This window comes from Halichoerus grypus, chromosome 2, assembly GCF_964656455.1.
Source record: "Halichoerus grypus chromosome 2, mHalGry1.hap1.1, whole genome shotgun sequence".
In the NCBI taxonomy this organism is placed as follows: domain Eukaryota; kingdom Metazoa; phylum Chordata; class Mammalia; order Carnivora; family Phocidae; genus Halichoerus; species Halichoerus grypus.
In genome coordinates, this window is record NC_135713.1 from 47,630,930 (window position 1) to 47,651,325 (window position 20,396).

The 20,396-nt window shown below is 47.4% G+C and overlaps 1 protein-coding gene across 3 annotated transcripts in view; it reads left to right on the plus strand.

Annotated features, from left to right (window-relative positions):
* The window catches only part of CYFIP2 (cytoplasmic FMR1 interacting protein 2), a 124,861-nt gene that overhangs the window by 75,158 nt on the left and 29,307 nt on the right, over window positions 1–20,396 (plus strand). For all 3 annotated transcript variants that reach the window (XM_036096233.2, XM_078066791.1, XM_078066792.1), the window contains 3 exons: window positions 9,205–9,348; window positions 10,801–10,891; window positions 11,972–12,102. In XM_036096233.2, the coding sequence (XP_035952126.2) occupies window positions 9,205–9,348; window positions 10,801–10,891; window positions 11,972–12,102 (366 nt within the window). The remainder of the gene's footprint in view (window positions 1–9,204; window positions 9,349–10,800; window positions 10,892–11,971; window positions 12,103–20,396) is intronic.

Genomic DNA, 20,396 nt, shown 5'->3' on the forward strand with positions numbered 1-20,396 from the left:
CAGCACCTTGAGCTGAGGCTTCGGCCTCCAGAACTATGAGCTATTACGGTGTAAATGCACCATGTTTATGGTAATTTGTTACAGTGGCTCAGGGAAAACTAATACAGCACTCCTTCCACTTGGGCTCAGAAACACAAGCATCCCAAGAAACTGCTTACCAGTCCATCACTTGGGGTTGACACCGGAAGTGGAAACTGCTTACTATTCCTGGATTGGATGGTCCCCAAAGTTCCTTTTCTTTGAGGAATCCTGACACTGCTTCCATTTCCCACAAAGGTGTATCTGCCTCTGAGATTCTGCCGCTTCCTGGTCCCCTCAACCTTGAAAGAATTTGTTGCCATCACTATTGGGGCCATCACAGAGCATGTCTGAAATATAAAGAGAATAAAGTTCTGTCATCTTCAGCCACCAAGTTTGTGGAAATTGGTGATAGCAGCTCCAGCCCAGACAGATTTAGACCTGAATTATTTTACACAAATTATGTGCTTTTAAAAGTCAGTTTTTTTCTCTTCTTGGTTCTTGGCCAAAGTATCCAAGTGAACCCATGAAAGTCTCCTTGTGATTCACATGAGTGATAATCAAAAAGTTATGAAGAGTTTCCTGGTGAGCCACAGACCCTCCCCTGGCCAAGGGTCTCTGTGAGGCTTGGCGTCTCGGGATGTCCCTTGATTAGACACTTGCTCTGTGGCTTTCCCATGGCATCAGGTCTTCCTGGGGGCCTGTCTAAACTCTGCTGTGATGTGTGCTAACGGCAACTCCCTGCCGAACATAAAAGTGTCCTCTCCACAGAAAGGCCAGTGTGGTAGTTTGCAGGTGCCTTTTGAAAAGGTTATTTTGAGGGAAATAAAAATACCAGACTCAGGAGGCCTGTGGAGCGACGAGATAGAACTCAAGCCTTTGCCACAGAAAATGGGAATTTATTTTTAATGCTCCTGGATGCCATTTTTAACACTAAGCTCTTTACTTGAGAAGTTGAGACACTGAGAGAATGAGAGTGAGGCCTGGAAGCCTTCCTATTTCCCAGATCCCAAGAGAGGGGATGGCATTCCTCAGGCCATACGACTGATTGGTGGCAAAGCCAGGGGTGGAAACCAGGTCTCCGACTCGCAGTGCTGGGTGCGTCCTGCCCCTTTGGGCCATCACCGTCCACCAGCAGCACCCAGGGGAGCCAGGGCAGCCCTCAGGGTGTGAGATAAATCTTCCCAGGTCACTTGCCGCAGGAGATCGCATCCCAGCCAGACTCACTCTCTCTCCCCCTTCGGGGAGGACCCTCCTGCAGGGTATCCAAGCTGGAGCCTCTTCAGCTGGCAGCCTGGGAAGGCCCTGATTGGCTTGCACCACTAGTAAATTACTGCCAGAGATCAGCCCTTCCTGAAGGTGGCAGCAAAGGGATGATGTGAGGGCATTCCTGGGGCATTCCTAGGCCCCAAAGCTGACCGGCACCCAGGAGAAAGTAGTCCTTCAGAGTGCAGGCCCTAAAACCCCAAGGCTGGGTTCAAATCCTGCCTGTGTAGCCTTGGCAGATCCCCTCACTTTTCTATCCCATGGTTAATATCAAGAATCTCTGTCTAATAGTGTTGGAGCGTGAGATGAGCCTCTCTCTGTAAGTGCTGGGCCTAGGAACAGCCGTTACTCTTCAGAAGTCAAGGTCAGTGGGCCAGAACCATTTCCCGAGTTGACTGTAGCTTCATCCAGGAGTTGTAATGGGCAGGGTTTGCACCCTACATGATGCTTCCTTCCTTCCTTTTTTTTTTTCTTTTGTAAAACAGCTTTGTTATTTGAAAAAATGTATGTGCTCATTGTATATAAATTATAGAATACAGAAAGCCCAAAGACAGCAGTCAAACCTTACAACTCAGAAATAAGCACTTGAGAACCTGTGCTTTGTCACTTTACCCAGGCAACAACTCTTTGAGGTAGGCTTCTTATCACCATTGTGCAAAGGGGGAAACTGAGGCTCACAGCGGCTCATTACCTTGACCATCATCACGAAGTGGGGTTTGGCAGAGCCATGCCACCTCCTGGTCTGTGGTCCTTAGAGCTGAAGCTCCTGGCCAGCCTCCCTGACTCGCTGCTCCTGCCCTGCGCCATTCTCCCATCAGGGCAAGTCAACAGGAACACTCACCTTTGCTCAGCTTCTCCGGAGAAGTAGAGACAGGACTTCACAGTTTAGTGGATTCCGGAATGATGGGAACAGACAAGGAACTAAAAGACCTCAGAGAGAACATCCAACCACCGGAAGGCAGCCAGCAGAAGCAGGGAAACCATCGAATACATCTGGAGAAACGCATTCAGCGACTATTTCCTCTCCCCGCCCTAGAGCCTAGAGTCCACGTACCCCTGACCAAGAGCTCTGTCACTGAGGGTTAGAGGCGACACTCAGTGTCAAAAAATGTTTCACAACTGGTCCAGTAATTGAAACTAGTATATGAGCCTAAGTTTTAAACATATTATTCTTTAAAGTGAATTATATGGGGTCTATCATAAAACTGCCTTCCAGGTGACATAGATTGACATAGATTGACCTCAGGGAAATTCATCACACTCTTGCAGTGCTTTCTCCATTAAGTCATAGTCTGCAAGACCTAGGGCCCAGTGCTTTGCTGCATCCAGCTGAGTACCTCTCAGCTGGGTCCATGCCTTGCTCCCAGCACTTCCCACCGTGGCCTGCCCAGGGATATCTGCGTCAGCCCCACCGACAAGACCACCATCAGCGCCACTGGCTCTGCTGTGCCCCCCCCTTTCTCCTGTCTGCATGGCACCACCCCCCAACTACACAGCATTATTGATCCACCAGTCCGGAAGACTTTTGTTATTTTGGCAATTGGTACGCATGGTGAAATAGCATTTTGTGTTTCTCTTCGCTTAGACTCCTCCTCTGCTAAGTGGGGCTGCTGTACCTTGCCTTACGTGGTGTAGGAGGCTCGTAATGCCCCCTAAAGATATCAGGTCCTAATCCTATAACCTGGAAACATTACTTTATCTGAAAAAGGGGCTTTGTAGATGGAAGTGAAGAACCATGAGATGGGAAGATTATCCTAGGTTATCAGGGTGGGTCCTAAATGCTATCACAAGTGTCCTTGTAAGAGGGAGGCAGAGGGAGGTTACACACATCTCAGGAGACTGGAGGGAGGTGGGCCACAACCCAGCCATCAGGAGCTGGAAGAGACAAGGAATGGGTTCTCCCCTCCAGCCTCTGGAGGAGGATGGCCCTGTTGACACCTTGATCTTAGCTCAGTCATACTGATTTCGGCTTCTGGCTTCCAGAACTATGAGAGAATATATTTCTGCTGTTTTACTAGATTTGTGGTCATTTGTTATAGTTGCCACAGAAAATGAATACACCTGGGTAGTGATGAAGGAATTATTCATAAGCTGAGCAGCATTACATACTTGTGTATCATCGTATGGGTACAGGTTATTTAAAAAGTGATGACATCGGTTTCTTCCAAAACTTTTAGCATCTCTAGGTATTATAGTACTGGTATGATACCGCTGAACAGAAGTTCGGTTCCTGTTCTCCCTCTTGCCTTCTCCTCTTGTCTTTATTCATGAGACAAGAAAAGGAGGAGCATCAACTCTTGAGGTCTCTAGAACAATTCCCTTGGCTTTTTCAACCTCTGAGCTGAGAAGCCCAGGAAGGACCCCAGATGTTGGAGACCCGGCCTACGGCTCACTACATATCAGGAAGGGACAGACAGAAATGTTAGCAAGCCATACTGATGCACTTGAACCTGTAACTCAGGGTTTATCAGTCCTTTAACCCATCTTAGCCTGTGGGCTCTCCCAACAAGGCCTGCATTGCAGTTTTATTCATTTCTCAGTCTTCTTGCCCTGCAGGGATTTCAGAGAGTTGAGCTACAGCCTGAATTCAACCTGAATTAGGGGGCCATGTTTGTGTCTCTGGGCTGATGGGATTCAGATTACTCAAGGAACATTAGAGAAATTGTAACTAATATAGGAAATTAGAAACAGTTTTAACTCTCTTGGGATCTCTGAAAACAGGGATTGTGATTCCAGAAAGCAGAGATGCAGATTGCTTGCAAATTCAGTTTGCCAAATAAACAGGCCTCATTGTTTGGAGGGGCTGGCTGTGTTTACTATCAGTGAGAGGTAGAGGCCTGAGGACTTAAAAGTCCACATACAACACTTAAAAATGATAAAAATGGTCACTTTTATGTGATGTATACATTACCAGAGGTTTTTTTTTTTTTTTTTTTAATCCATATAATAATACATTACAGGGCCCAGGATCTGCCAGATCAAACTCACCTTATCTTCTCTCCTTAAAATACTGTCCTGCTTTTTAAAAAAATAATAAAATAAAAATGCACATCTATGTCACGTATTAAAAATATGGTTCTAGTTTCTGAATCAGGACTATTTCTTGAGATCTCACAAAGTTAGCTATTTTGCGCATTATGGATTTACACAAGCTTGATTTGAAGTGAGAAATCCTAAATAGGGTACATGATTAGTTTGTAAGGCAGGCCGGTTGGATTTTATGTGAGTCAGCAAGATCGGTTCGGTATAAGAGATGTGTAGCAAGTTTCCAATGTCTCAAGTCCTGTTGCCTTCCTGTTTTTCCTTGCCAAACCTCAGAAAATGGCCAGGCTCCCATATTCCCACATTTTCTCAATAGGGCCCAGCCTCCTATTGAGCCAGCAGGTCAGATGGGTGCCCTGCGGGGGTGTGTGTGTGCATGCACTTTGCAGCATGCCTGTGTGCTTCCTCTTGCATGGCTCTGGTATATTTTGGGGGGTGAGGGGAGTCAGGGGAGCTTATTCACTTAGGAGGACTTGAATTCTGCTCATTTCATGCTGATCCTTCCTGAGTGTGGGCCATCGCCGGAGGCCTAAATTTCTGGTCTTGACCAAAATCCAAGCCTGATGTCGGCACCTCAACAAGAGGCCCCTTCTGTGCCCTGAGCGGGTGTGTAAGAGGAATTCTTTACACCCCTGTGTGTGTGGTAAAACAATCCCAGAATTATTCTTCTCGGCCCAGAACAGGGGAGGCTGCCGAACAGTTTCCATCTACCGGAATATATTTTTATTTGCACTCGCCACACGTGTTAAGGGAGACTTGGCCCTGGAAGCTCCTTGGGTGGGAGTGAAGGTTAAGACTGCTAAGGAGGGGCTCCCGGGAAGCCAGCACTGCAGCCGGGAGCTCTGAAGGGGAGTAAGCACATCTATCCAACCTTGAGCGCAGGCCAGCCTCCCTTCTAGCAACACTGTTTCTCAGCCTCCACTGGGACACTGGCAGCCGCGAGGGCCTCTGCCCAACACAGTCTGTTGGACAGCTCCCATTTTTTAGTGTTGTCAATATGGAGCACAATCTGCATTTTTGATGTGTTCCATCAGCTAGTCCCAGCTATTATGATCTCTGTCCCATCCCTACATGGGACATGCCATGTGTTGTGTAAAATTGTACCCCACACCTGCACTCCCCTCTCCACATTCAGAGAATTGTGACTGTAGCCAACGCTGCTGGGGGATATTTGACCAAGAATCTGTATTTTCTTCGTCTTCACTTACCAAATTATCAAATGAAGGAATATTAATTGCAGTGAGTGCATCCAATGTGCCAGGCACCACACACAGGGCTTTATATATGTGTTATCTCATCTAAACTTCCAACACCCAGGGGCACCTGGGTGGCTCGGCTGGTTACGCACCCAACTCTTTTTTTTTAAGATTTTACTTATTCATTTGAGAGACAGAGATACAGAGAGAGAGAGAGAGCATGAGCATGAGCAGGGAGAGAGGCAGAGGGAGAGGGAGAAGCAGGCTCCCCGCTGAGCCAGGAGCCCGATATGGGACTCAATCCCAGGACCCTGGGATCATGACCTGAGCCGAAGGCAAACGCTTAACCATCTGAGCCACCCAGGCACCCAACGCACCCAACGCTTGCGCTCTGCTCAGGTCTTGATCTCAGGGTCCTGAATTCAGGCCCCACATTGTGCTCCATGCTGGACATGGAGCCTACGTAAAAGGTAATAATAAATAAAAATAAATAAACTTCCAACAATCCCATTGGAGTTCAAATTATTATCTTTACTTAGGGAAGACCATGGCTTAGAGAGTTTAAGTAATTTGCTCAGAATCATCTAGCTAGTAAATTTGTGGACCTAGGATTCAAACTCAGATACACCCACCCCAGAGTCTATCCTCTAGAATCAGACAAAGCAAGACAAAAAAGTCAGAGAATCAGACAGAAAAAAAAAAAAAAGTAGTTGATTGCTTTTGTGCCCTTCAGGGATACCCATTTGAAAGTGCCCTGCTGCTCAGAAATTCCTTTCATGAGATATTTGAGAAGGGATGAAGGAGAAATGATCAGAGCTTTACTGGGTTCTGAGAAGAGGTCTAGAGTGCCTGGTGTGGGTGGGGGGATGATAAGATGGTTCTAGAAGTCAGTAAGCTCTGTCACATGCCCCTAGCACAGCCAGGTCGTCATTCCCTTGTTCCTGCGCAGGCTTGAGCGGCAGCCCTTTTCAGGAGAAAATTCAAATCATGGTTTTGTTTTTTAATCTTTGAAAACAAATGTTGGGAAGTAAATTGGCCATGGTATGGCCCAGTGGGTTTTTTAAATTTACTTCTATATTGAGTTATAATCTTATACAGGAAGTTGCACAGTCTTAATCAGTTCAGGCTGCTGTAACAAGAATATCATAGACTGCGTAGCTTAAACAACATTTATTTATTGCCTAGAGGCTGGGAAGTCTGAGACCACGGCGTTAGCAGATCAGGTGTCTGGCCCAGACCCACCTGATGGTCTGCAGATAGCCTTCTCCTCGCTGTATCCCACAAGATGGAGAGCAGAAAGAGGGAGAACAAGCCCTTGTTTGTCTTCTTACAAGAGCACTAATCCCATTCACAAGGACTCCACCCTCATGACTTTAATAACCTCCCAAAGGTCCCACTCTTAATCCCATCACAGCAGGGGTTAGGATTTCAACATATGAATTTTGAGGGGAGACAACCATTCAGTCCAAAACATACACAGATCATAAGTGTACATATAGTTTCATGAGTTTTGAGAAAGGTATACATCTATCTGTGTAGTCAACAACCCAAGCAGCAGGTGGGACATTTCCATAACCTAGACAATTCTCTCCTGCCCCTTTCTCATCAGTCTCCTTCTCCAACCAGAAGTCAGCCATGGTGTTTGCTATATACTCCTCATCCCTAATGCTGGAAACAGGAGAATACTAGAGTAGGGCTTTGATTATAGGGCCAGAGCTAAGATGCACTCACTTAGGAGAAAGAGCATCTCACCTCACCCTGTCCCAGCCCTGTTCAATAGGTGGCCTATTACAGAGACACTGAAATGGTTTACTTTCATACACAGAAAGTGCCCAGCCTGGTTCCATGATTGGCTGAATCAAACTCAACGACTCATTCATATACTTCCAGGGTTTGTTGAACATTGACTTCAGTGAACATCATACGTTTCAATCAGTTACATTTCCCTCCCTACATGAGCCTTCCCTGCCTCATAACATTTAGAAATCTCTAGTAACTACGTAGAAGATATCCCTCCCCCAGGTTCCAGTAGAATTTACTGTGACGGCACATCAGTGTTGAGTGCAGAGTGCTGCTCCTTCTCACATTCCAAGCCTCGCCATATGTAGGCATTACCTTACCAAACGAGATATTATTCAACCTGCTGGATGCAGGGGTGTTCTGATTCCTCACGAGTTCTTATTATTAGTGGGTACTCTAATTGTATTCTTCATGTATCCTTGTTATTAGAGAGTACTATGAATGTGATACTTGAGTTGTAAAGTTTAGAATTCATATATAGTAGAACATACTTACTGCAAAGCCTAGACCGAACATAATTAAATCTTCCTTCAATGGCTCCAAAGGGAGTTGAGAATCTTACATCCTCCAAAAGCATCATTACAGTTCCTATTTAATTTATGTAGAATTTCTAATTAGCCAACTAATAGAAAATTTCCCGCTAATAAAATATCAGATGTGGTTTTTATATATTTGCATACTCCATGTAGAAGATTTTTACAATTCCAGGTAGGAAACTACACTCAGAACTAAGCTTCAAAGTGACGCTTTATCTAAAAAACGAGGTATGGTTTCCAATAGAATTCAGCCTCCAAAGCCCACCATTATATATTGAGGTGAAGAACGTGGGCTTTGGAATCAGACCTCTCTGGATTCAGGTCGTGGCTTAATTATCTAAGGACTGTGTGACCTTGAGCAAGCTCCTTACCACCTTGAACCTCAGTCCCCTCATCTGTGAAATGGGGCTAAGAATTGTCTGTATGCATGTGTGTGTTGTGAAGATTGAATAAGAACACACATGGAGGGCTTCACAAAGCCTGCCATGAGGTGTTCTGTAAGTAGCAGCATTTCAAAAATAAAGTCAACTGTAACTCACCAACCAAGTGAGACCAACTTGGGGCCCTATATTTTAGTCACATATTCCCAGACAGAAAGATCTTAAATTCCATGAATTCGGTGAAGGTGTGTCATGGAGTCTAGAGGACAATGGAGGTGGCCGGTCAGTGGCCAGGGCCCTGGGCTCCCAACCAGCAGCCAAACAGAGCAACTCTGCTTTTGTCTCTTTCCCACACCAGCTTCCACAACACCTTTCATTTGGACTGCTCTTTGAAAAGTTATGAAACCCCTGATTTAATCCAACACCCTCATTTCATGGGGGATGAAGAAACTGAGGCTCAAAAGAGCTTTGGTGATTTGCAGGCACTCAGCACAGGTCTCCTGAGTCCCACCCGTTATAAATGGAGACAAGGAAAAGTAGAAGGAGACAATGTTGAGTCAGCTACTGAGTTTTCACACGGTTCTTCCAGCCAGTTTCTAGTACCAAAGATGTCTCTAGAAAAACAAAATCATCTGTTTTACCACCACCCCATGCCTCAATTTGTCCGAGTCCTAGTTCATCGGTGGCAGGAGTGCCTGTAAAAAAGATACTTGCCTGGAAGCCTGTCCTCCTCTTCTGCCGGGGACCACTATTCATGGAGTGTCCTTTGCGCCACCCTGCGGTCACTGACCACACCTCTCTCCATGACCATCTTCTTGCAGACATATTCGTAGGGGTCCCCAGTGAGAGATTGCGGAGAATGTCAGGTTCTCGTCCCTTTTAGCAGCAAAAAATCTTCCCCCGGGACTCCTGCCGGCATTCATTTACTTCCCAGCCTCTTACTTTGCTACAACGTCTGTCTTCCAGCCTCTCAACATTGCCTATAGCCACATCTACAGCTCCTACAGGAATTTCGTGGGGCCCCCCCACTTCAAGACCATCTGCAGACTCCTGGGTTACCAGGGCATCGCGGTGGTGATGGAGGAACTGCTGAAGATCGTCAAGAGCTTGGTAAGGAAGGACCTTCTCAATAAGGCCTGGGGCATGCCTTCAGCTCTGTCCGTAGGAATCACCCCAGGAGTCCTGTGCGCTTATCCCTGGGTTACTCTTACCTAGCGCTCTGTGACATTTCTGTGTACCTTCTGACCCTGTGGCTTTGCCTCTCATTTTCTGATGCAGAGCTCACTCATTGTACTTGATAACTGAAGTCAGCAATCCTGATTTGGACCTTTAGGGCCTACTGATTACTGCTCATCCTCTCCTCCCATGCAGTGTTTTTTAATTTGAGCATGACAAATCCATGATATGCATGTCGCCATTCCCACGCACCCCCCCCAATGCTCACGGCAGACATCTCTAATCAATCACCATGCCTCTTTCCCTTGGGATTTCTTGCTAAACACTTGCAATACTGCACTGGCCTCAAGAGAATTTTATATCCGCCCCAAGTATGACCATCAGAACCTTTAGTTAGTTCCCCATAACACTGCTGAAGCAAAGCTGAAACCTTTAAACAAGATTTTCCTGAAATTTGGAGATGACAAAAGAGAAGTAAATGAAGTGGTGAAGAACCATGTCAGAAATAGGAAAAAGCATTCACCTGCTAACTCCAGTCCTCTGGTAACAGCCGTGTAGAGCCATGAGTTGTTAGAGACTGTGAAGCGAAATCCAGAGTTAAACAGAAAAATATAATGGATTAAAGGTGTCTGCCTTGGATAGACCTATGGATTTTCTGTGTTTAAATTAGCTAATGTGCCTCATTCTCCACAGCTCTCTGGCCCATGATATTTTAGCTCTTAGTCTGGATCCTCTGTAAGCGCCTCAACCCCAGGAAAGACCCCGTGCCTAGAAATTGCCCTCCTGGAAGTCTGTATGCCTAGGGGACTGAGACAGCTCTCTTTTCTGTCTCATGAAGGCCCATTTTTCTGTATAAAGGAGAATGGGGCTGTGTCCCACCTCTCGGAGGGAACCTCCTCCCCCCTCCCAAGGAGCCGTGCCTTCCTGTCTTAGGCAGCTCAGGCTGCTATAACAGAACACCACAGACTACATGGCTTCAACAACAAATGTTGATTTTTCCCAGTGCTGGAGGCTGGCCATCCAAGATCCAGGCACCAGCATGGGGGGGTGGGTTCTAGTGAGGACCCTCCTCTGACTGTACAGTAGATGCCTGCCTTCTCACCGTGTCCTCACCTCTCTCTCGTCTCTTCTTACAGGGCCACGAATCCCATCATGAGGTTCCACTCTCGGGACTTAATTACCTCCCGAAGGCCCCGTCTCCACACACCGCCACATTGGGGGATGGGGTTTCAATATATGAATTTGGGGGGACACAAATATTCCGTCCATAGCACTTGCCCACAGGCCGCAGCAGAACCCCGTACACCCCAGTAGCCCAGCGTTCAGTCCAGAGATGCACATCTACAGCAGCGGTGATTATTCACACATGTTGCCCTCTTTTGTCAGCTCCAAGGAACCATTCTCCAGTACGTGAAAACACTGATCGAGGTGATGCCCAAGATATGCCGCTTGCCCCGGCACGAGTATGGCTCCCCAGGTGGGTGATGGGGCTCCCGGGGCAGAGGGCAGTGATAGGAAAATAATGCAGGCCCATCCTACGGTGGGAGGGGCCTTGGCCATCTCCTGGGAATGTTCGATTCTCTAACACGCCGACAGGCTGGCCCAGCACTGGGTTTGCGTCCTGCCTCCGCCACTAGCTAGATAGCCTTGACCCATTTCTGATCCCTCCGGGCAATAGTACCATCTTCCCCGGTGAAGGTAAAGGATGCGTGCTGGACCTGCCTCACAGGACTGCAGGGGGCTAGAGAGGACAGCAGGTGTGGGAGCATTTTACAGTCTGCTTGTTAAGGTCTTTCCTAACTCAGCACCTCTAGGATCCCTGCCTCCATCTGCCCACTGGTGGGAGGCAGGTGTCGCAGGTGATGGTACAAGTGACATTTCCAAGGTGAGTCAGGAAACGGGAGTTTTTGTCACTCTGCCTCGGGGCAGAGAAATCATTCTTTCTTTCCCTGAGAATGAATGGCACAGGGACTGAATCTGGGGCCTGGGGAATGGGGAAAGATGGAGGCTGTGAGTTTGGCGCCGGGTGTTTTTTTCTAAAAACGAAGCTGTCAGGTGCTGAGTGGGTGTGATTCAGAAGAGAAAAGGGCTTGCACTCGAAAGCTCTGGTTTTCAATCCCAGCTGCCCCACTTACTAGCTGTGTGACTATGGGCATGCCACCTACCCTCTCTGAGCCTCATCTGAAAATAAGAGTAAAAGTACCCAGTTCATGGTATTCTTATGAGTATCAAATGAATGGTTGTAGAAAAGTGCTTAGCACAATACCTAACATTTATAAATAAATGTTAATTCCTCCATCATCAGGATCATTATCAGTTTGTGGAGGGGCTGGGAGAGATCCAGGGATGCTGTATTTGTGTGCGTTTGTTTTGCTCCCAAAAAGATTTGAGCCAGCCTCCTGAGCTTTCTTTAGTACTGAGCCCTGAAAGAAATCTCACCCTCGGCCCAGATATAGAGAGACATGGGTTTGGTTTTTTGCTCTCCCACTCAGGTCTGGGACTGCTGGTCAGCTGAGCAGGGTCAGTTTCCCGCTAACCATCCGCCTTCATCCCCCAGGGATCCTGGAGTTCTTCCACCACCAGCTGAAGGACATTATCGAGTACGCAGAGCTCAAGACAGACGTGTTCCAGAGCCTGAGGGAGGTGGGCAATGCCATCCTCTTCTGCCTGCTCATAGAGCAAGCTCTGGTGAGTCCTGAGCCCAAAGGCACCGGGGACCCTGACCGCAGCCAGATACTTGAGGCCCCGCTACCGCACCCTGCCCGGGAAGCCCTGCGGCATCGACTCGTGCTCTTCCCGTGCAGGGCACGCCCTACATCTCCGTTCTGCCTTCACACAGCTCCAACCATTTGAACCCAGGGAGAAAGGCAGACACAGGCATTACACACCTGGGTTCCTTCCCAGGCCCACCTTCACCACCTGCAGGATCTTGGCCACCCATCCAGGCTTAGCTTTCCATCCACTCGTGAAATAATAACCGCTTGGCTGCTGCAGGCCAGGCGCTGCCTTGGGGGATGTGGCGGTGGCCAGTCCCTGCCCCCTGTCCTGGACAGTAGCAGGGAGACTTACACTGAGCAAGTGTTTATGCAGAAATGCCGTGTTTACGTCCCAGCAAGTGCTAGGAGGGAGGAGTGCAGGGTTTCGTGGGAACATAAGATAGAACCTAGTGTAGTCCTCGGGGAAAGGGAGGACTTCCCTGAGGAGGTGACTGGAAGAATGACCATGAATTGGCCTGGTGAAGAACCAGGGACGAGGGTCTAGGCTGAGGGAAGAGCATGGAGTGCTCTCTGAATTTGTTGTGATGGGAGGCGGCCATTCTCACCCAGGGTAGTTTAGAGGCCAAAAGGAGAGAAAGCGTACAAAGTGCATACAGTAAGAACTAAATAACTGGTCATAGTTAGCATGCCGTGCCGAGGCTCCCACCTCCCAGGCCCACACAGACCCAGAGCACCCTTCACCGCCTGACCGCTCATCTGTCCCCACCAGCCCTCGTGGCTTCAGCAGAGGCTGCCTCCTTCTCATTCTCCCCAATGCTCTGCGCTGCCTGCTCCCCTCCTCGTGTGGGGTCCACAGCCCCCGAGCCGTGGGGGAACTGGTGCAGTGGCGCGTTGGAAGGAAAGGGAGAGGCATAATCCTCAGGAGGCAGCAGGAGGATCATTCAGCAAAAGGGGACTGAGAGCCTGCACTGCTAGCTTGTGGGTGAACGGCCTCGGGTGAGGGAGACAAATTACTACTGTTCTTACTCCCGAGAGGGGCATGATCGGAGACGTGAACAACCAAGACTGGGAATGCAGAGGGTGGTACGTGCTGTAAAGGAATGGAAAGGAAAACAGGATAGAGAGTGATGGGCGTCGGGAGGGACAAGCTGCTTTTGCAGACGGTGGAGCTTGATGTCTTTAACAAAGAGAAAGAACCCTGGAATGAGCTGGAGTGGAGAGGCAAAGGGGACAAGATAGGAGCTGAGAGAGGCAGGTAGCCGCGGGCCTGGGCAGGAAGCCATTGGAGATTACTGAGGTGGAGAGTGAGGGGGTCAGGTTTACGATGGTGAAAGGCCCTTTCAGGCTTGGGAGAAGCACCGAGTGGAAGCAGCTGCCCAGGCCAGGGATCATCCTGGAGGCAGGAGGCACCTGGAGAGGGGGGGGAAGAAAGGGACTAGGGAGGAGACAGAACACGGGTAGAGCAAGAGGAGAAGTAAGCTCAGAATAAGAATCGGGAGATTCCTTTGGGGCCCCTGGGTGGCTCAGTTGTTAAGCGTCTGCCTTCGGCTCAGGTCATGATCCCAGGGTCCTGGGATCGAGCCCCGCATTGGGCTTCCTGCTCGGCGGGGAGCCTGCTTCTCCCTCCCCCACTCCCCCTGCTTGTGTTCCCTCTCTCGCTGTCTCTCTCTCTCTCAAATAAAAAAAAAAAAAAAAGAATCGGGAGATTTTTTTTTTTTAAGATTTTTATTTATTTATTTGACAGAGAGAGACACAGTGAGAGAGGGAACACAAGCAGGGGGAGTGGGGGAGGGAGAAGCAGGCTCCCCGCCGAGCAGGAAGCCCAATGCGGGGCTCGATCCCAGGACCCTGGGATCATGACCTGAGCCGAAGGCAGACGCTTAACAACTGAGCCACCCAGGGGCCCCCCACCCCATTTTTTTTTTTTTTTATTATGTTATGTTAGTCACCATACAATACATCATTAGTTTTTGAGAACCGGGAGATTCCTGCTTCTCATTGTTCTCATCGTCCATGTGAGTGAACCGGTTGAATGGGGTCCCCACCTCTACAAGGGACATGTCCCATCTGCCCTCTCAGACCCTTTGCCGCGGAAAGGCTCGGAAACACACAGGGTTTTGCTCCCCCTCCATAAGGAGTAATTGCCTCTCTGTTCCCCTTTAAATAGACTCTTGAGACAGCTAAGTGTTCCTCTTTATGGTAACAGGTTTTGAACACGGTTCAGTGGCCTGGGTTGCCATGGCAACTTAGCCTTCAGAAGTCACAGGGATAAGATGAGTAGGAAAAACTGCTCTGTTCAAGGCTTCAGGAAGATGGGGAGAGGCTCCAGGGGCACCGGGAGGAGCAGAGGTGGGGGAGGGCCGGCCCTGGAAACCCAGTGCCTACGTGTCTCCTCTTAGCACCTTCTTTCATGAGGAGCTGTGACCCGGGAGCACCAATTAAGCTTCCCCTGTACAAACTCCAAGAAGGAGACTATTTATTGATGGGGATACAAGGAGAGGAAAAATTTTTTCTCAGGCATCCCTGCTGGGGTGGTCGCTTGCATATATCACTGAAGCCAAGAGGATCCTCAGGATAAAAGACCTTCAGAGCTGAGGGAGGCCTCAACAGTCTGGGTTCCCACCCCATCCATTCGTATGTGAGGCAGTGGGAACCGGAGAGGGGAGCACTTTTCTGAGGTCCCAGGCCCATCAGCGGCAGAGGTGGAAGAAGGAAAGCTTAGGTTTGTTTCCAGGACTGATTCCAGGCCTGGCGGAGGCCAACATAGCAAGGGTTAGGGCTCCCCGGAGCCGTGCGCTGTGCTTTCTGCTTGACAGCTGGGGGAATCCGCAAACCAAGACAGTGCTTTCTGAGACGAGAATGAGGCATGACATATCAACTGTTCTAATTAGAGAGGGGTACTAATAGCACAAAAAGAAAGGGAGGGACCTTAATGACCATCCGCAGAGGAAAGACTATTTAAACCGTAGGACATCTGTTCTTCTGGAGGACTCGGAAGCAGTTAAAAAGAATAAGGTGCTCAAGTAGCCTTGTATATACCTACATAGAAAATGTTGAAAGACATAATACTCAGTGAAAATAAAAACAAACCGCAGGACAAGACACACATTATGATGCTATACCTATAAAATAAACAAAAAATAAAACCCACAAAATAACCCTGCATTGAAAACAAAAATCTAGGGGAAAAACGGTATACCAGATAGTTCAGTCTTTTTCTCTAGGTATCAGGGAGGAAACTAGGATTAAGGGTCAACTTTAATTTTATCTGGAATGTCTAATATTTTGCAAGGGAAGTATTTTCATGTATTATTATTGAACTAAAAATTAACTCAAAAAAATAGAAGTAATACATAATATAGATTACTAATAACAGAAGAACTGGAAAATACTGAAAAGTACAAATTAAGAAGTTTTTGCCCGCTCATCTCATGTTGTCTTTTTCTAATAGATTTGCAGAGTTTCTGATTGTGGGTTCCATATTGAAATTTTTGCTGCAAATACCTTCTCTCATTCTGTGGCTTGCCTTTTTGTTTTTAACTGAGATTATTAATATATCATTAATTTGTAGGTAGGCAGAATATAAATTGAAAAGATTGATTACTTATACAATGGTGTAATTTTTCTCTTTGAGTTTGGTGCTTGTGAATATTTCTCAGAATTCAGGGTGTAGTATTAGCATAGAAACCTCTCTAGCTGTGAATCTGGTTGTTTGCTTGGTATTTTTAATTAAGGTCTAACATACATAGAGTAATATATGGAATATGCAGTATTCTCACTGCATAGACTAATGGAATCATCCATGTTACTGTGGGTGGGCATTTGGGTTGTTTACGGAGTGAATAGTGATGCTATTAGGAATAAAGATGCCGTGAATGTTCTTGTACATTTCTTTTGGTGGATCTATGCTCTCATTTTTATTAGGTAAATTTACCGTGTGGTAGAATGGCCAGGTCAGTGTGTGGATACACACTGCCAAACAGTTTTATAAAGTGGTTGTGCCAATGTATTTACTCATTCAGCGATGTAGAACAGTTTTCATTTCTTCACATCCTCATGCACACCGGCTTTGTCTCTCTTTTCTATCATTACCATTCTGGTGCTTGTGTCATGATACCTCATCATGGTTTTGATTTCCCTGATGACCACGGATGCTGGGCCCCTTTGCTTAGAGCACTACCATTGGGACAGCCTCTTTTGTGAAAGGCTGTTCAATACTTTTGCCAGTTTTTAAATCAAAGTCATCTTTTCCTTATTGATTTGTATGGATTATTGATAGACTGTGGATACATGATTGTAAATATATTTCTGTGGCATGTCTTGATAAACAGAAGTTCTTAAGGCTTGGTATATTTATCATTTTTCCCCCTATGTGGTTGGTGCTTTTGTGACTTGTTTAAAAAATTCTTTCCTACTCTAAAGTCATGAAGATGTGTTATCTTCTAAGAGTTTGAGAGTTTAGCCTTTTGAGGCTTAACAGACCTTTAAGTCTGTTATCCACTTGGAATTGATTTGTGTGCTTCATGGGAGGTAGAAATCCATTTTCCTCTCTTCCCCGGTTGTCCCAGCACCAGCGATTGAATAGACCTTCTTCCCTCCGCAGTGATAGAGCCCATGTGCATCATTGGTCAAGGGTGCGTGCAAAGGGTCTAGCCGAGGTAGCCTCTTAAATATTTGTTGAGTCTAGCCTGAGATGAATCAGCATTTGTTAGGTATTTATTTATAAGTCCTGTTATGTTTTCAAAGGAAATTCAGTTATTAACAACTAGTATTTCCTCTAGTATCTCCTACCCTGAGAAATCATAAGATGGTCATCAGGGAAATATTGCATAGTCGCCGAGTTTGGGCTCAAATTCTGTGTGGTTTTTGAGCCCTCAGCCCATTGTTCATTGCGCGGACACACGCCAGAAGAGGGCCCTGGTTGTTCACGTGAGCGGGGGAGGGCCCAGTCCCTGGGAGGAAGACAGCCTGTCTCAGGCCTGTCTGCCTTTGATGGCAGGACCTCCCATCCAGGACTTAAGAGTGTTCCCTGCCTTGGGCCCTGTTGTTTGTTTCTTCTCTCCTCCTGATAGTTGAGTGGGCCACAGTCAGAATCTGCGTAGTCATGAGCGCATTGCTCCCCTTACAGGACACCAGGAGAGTCCGGGCCCAAACTCACAGAAATGAACACCACTGAGGGCAGGTCTCGCAACCTCGGCACCGCTGACAGCTTGGGGCCAGATTAACCCTTTGTTGTGAGGGCCTGTCCTGTGCATCGTAGGATGTTGAGCAGCATCTCTGGGCTCTGCCCTCTCTCAAGATGCTAGTAGCAGCCTCCCCTGTTGTGACAGGCAAAAAAAAAAAAAAAGGCTCCAGTTACTGCCTATTATTCCTTTAGAGGACAAAACCTCCCCCTGTTGAGAACCACTGATCTAGTGCAGTCCCACATTTTGCAGATAGGAAGCCGAGGCCCCAAGAGGGAGATGACTTTCCCAGGGTTACAGCTAGTGCGGGCCTTGGGGCAAGAAGCAAAGATCTTAGCGCACTCAGGGACAGAGGGCTGCTCGGCGGAGCCTTGCAGATTGCGTGGTTGGTTTGGGTTTGGGCTTGGGTTCCAGCTCCACATCTGACCCCTCTCTCTCCTGCTTCCACTTTATAGTCTTTTTCATTTAATTTTGTTTTTCTTAGTGTATAACTGAAATGAAGTCATGGCTAGAAAACCCAGAGAAGCAGAAAAAAGAAAAGAGAAACCACATTGATGCACTAAGATAGCCCCTGTGTTCAACATTCCGAAGGGTATCCTTGCAGATGCTTGTATGTTGCGGCATATTAATATTGACTTTTTCTTACTTTTTTTTACTTTGTTTAGTTATGAGAGTAATGTTCACTGAGCTGGGAAGAGTGGTTACCTGTATGAGGTGTGATGGGAGCAGGAGATAGGGGTCTCCCACTGTTTCCTTTACACTCTGAATTTAGTGCAATAGACATTTTTGCTTTCTTTTCCCTTAAGAGGAGGTACTCACACATTTAACAAATGTCCACAACCCTGATGCACGGGAAGTAGAACAGCAAAAGCCCACCCTTCACTGTCCATCTCAGACCTTCGCTCCATATTGCCCCCTGTTCTTGATCCAGGGTTATTTTTCCCATCGTCCTGACAAAAGACCCCTCCAGCCACTCAGGAGGCGCATTCTGTCCCTACATCCAGGCACCACTAAGCAGCGCTCCTCGGCACTTCTGCAAGCAGCGCATCCTCAGCCCGGACTCAGAGCCGGTGGCGTTCTAGATTGGAAACGAGGGGGCGCCTGGTGGCTCAGTCGTTGGGCATCTGCCTTCGGCTCGGGTAATGATCCCGGGGTCCGGGGATCGAGCCCCGCGTCGGGCTCCCTGCTCGGCGGGAGGCCTGCTTCTCCCTCTCCCACTCCCCCTGCTTGTGTTCCCTCTCTCGCTGTGTCTCTCTCTGTCAAATAAATTAAAAAAAAAAAAAAACTTAAAAAAAAAGAAAATGAGACAGGCTTTGTGGAAAGGAGGCCCCTTGACTCCCTGTCCTGTACATGGCTTTATAGTTTTTTTTTTTTTATTTGTTTGCTTGTTTGTTTGTTAAGACTTATTTATTTGAGAGAGGGAGAGCACAAGTGAGAGTGGAAGGTGAGACAGAGGGAGAGAGAGAGAATCTCAAGGAGACTCCCCACTGAGTGCAGACTCGGGGCTTGATCTCGCAACCCATGAGATCACGACCTGAGCCGAAACTAAGCATCAGACACTCAACTGACCGTGCCACTCAGGCACCCCATGGCTTTATAGTTCTTAAGTATTTTGACATCCTTTCAGATATGTCCCAGTCTGGAAAACAAACCCGCTAGCTTCATTGACATAGTGGGCACCTGGCAAACACGGTCCGACAGGTGAGGGTCACAGATTCTGCAGATGTGATTGAGAACCACCACCTCCCCGCCCGCCCCCCTGCCATGGGCCAGGCTGTGTGTGGGACTCCAGGACTCAGAGGTCATTGGACAAGATCCCTTCCCTGATGGTGCTGTTCACAGTCCACACCTTCAGTCTGCAGCATAGAAAGTTAGTGATCCAGGGGTTAGGCAGAATGATCTCAGAGTTTTTAACTATTTACTAACTCAAAAAATAAGGAAGAAACTAAGCCCTCCTGTTAGCACACTGTTCAAAAATGACAGCTATCCAGCGTTGATCAAATAAATACATCAGTTGAGGTGTTTGCTCAGAATTTTACTGATGAAAGCTTGTGGTCAAACAAGTTTGGAGACCACCAGCCAAGATCCACAACAACAGAGTGATAAGGGTATAAAATAGTAGAAACAGGGAGGAGAGGATGAGGGTCATTTTCACATCCTCCTCACCTAACACAGGGCTCTTTATGGCCTAAATGATGAGGGGAGGGACATTTTAGCTCAGTTCTCAATGACAAGTAAAAACAGCCCTGTTTATCCTCTAACCTCTTACAGGATAACACCATTCCATTTGAGACAGAGACTGTCAGTCCCCTTAATCCAAAGCCACACCCCAGTCCTTGAAACATGTGGTGTTTGTTTCATTAGCCGTGCCAGTAATTGCCAAGAAATCTGAGCCTTGGTTAGTCAGTTCTGCACGGATGACTTTTCTGTGGGGAGGCCCCAAGGATAGAAGGCCTAGAAGCTGAGGGCTCGGGAGTCATAATGCAGTTTTCTTTCCGGCGAGGTATTGGAGAGCAGACGTCTGCAAACATCCAGGAGGTGGGGTCGTGGTCCAGCAGCAGCTGCTCAGTAGAGTCGCTCACAGAGCTCCTTCCGCAGCCCATGTCTGTGCTGCATCCTGCTCCGGGGAGGCCCTGGCTGAGATGCCAGGCCAAGGGCTCCACACTTGATTCCAGTGTGCAGCCAGGCTGGAGAACCCCCGGTCTAGAAGGGCTCTTCTTAGCCAGTGGTTCCAGAGGTTAGTCATTGATGTGTTGTCACAGTTCTTGCCATATCTACAGACCCCTAGTCCTCTCGTTTACAAAATATTTTTATTTAAATTAACTGTTTAACTTAAATCTATTTTAAAAGGACACTTTATATCACTTCCATTAAAAAAAAAATCATTATCTCTTGCCATCATTAGAAAGCAGCCAGAACAATAAATTCAATCAAAATAAAACAAAGTGATGTAATTCCAGCCTCTACGTGCCCAGGCCTCTGAGCCTGAGGCGTGCTGTCTCTGTTAAAAATGGTGATGAGCAAATGTTAAAGAGGTGATAAGATGTGCTGGATCCAAATGGAGACTTGCTCATTAAAGTTG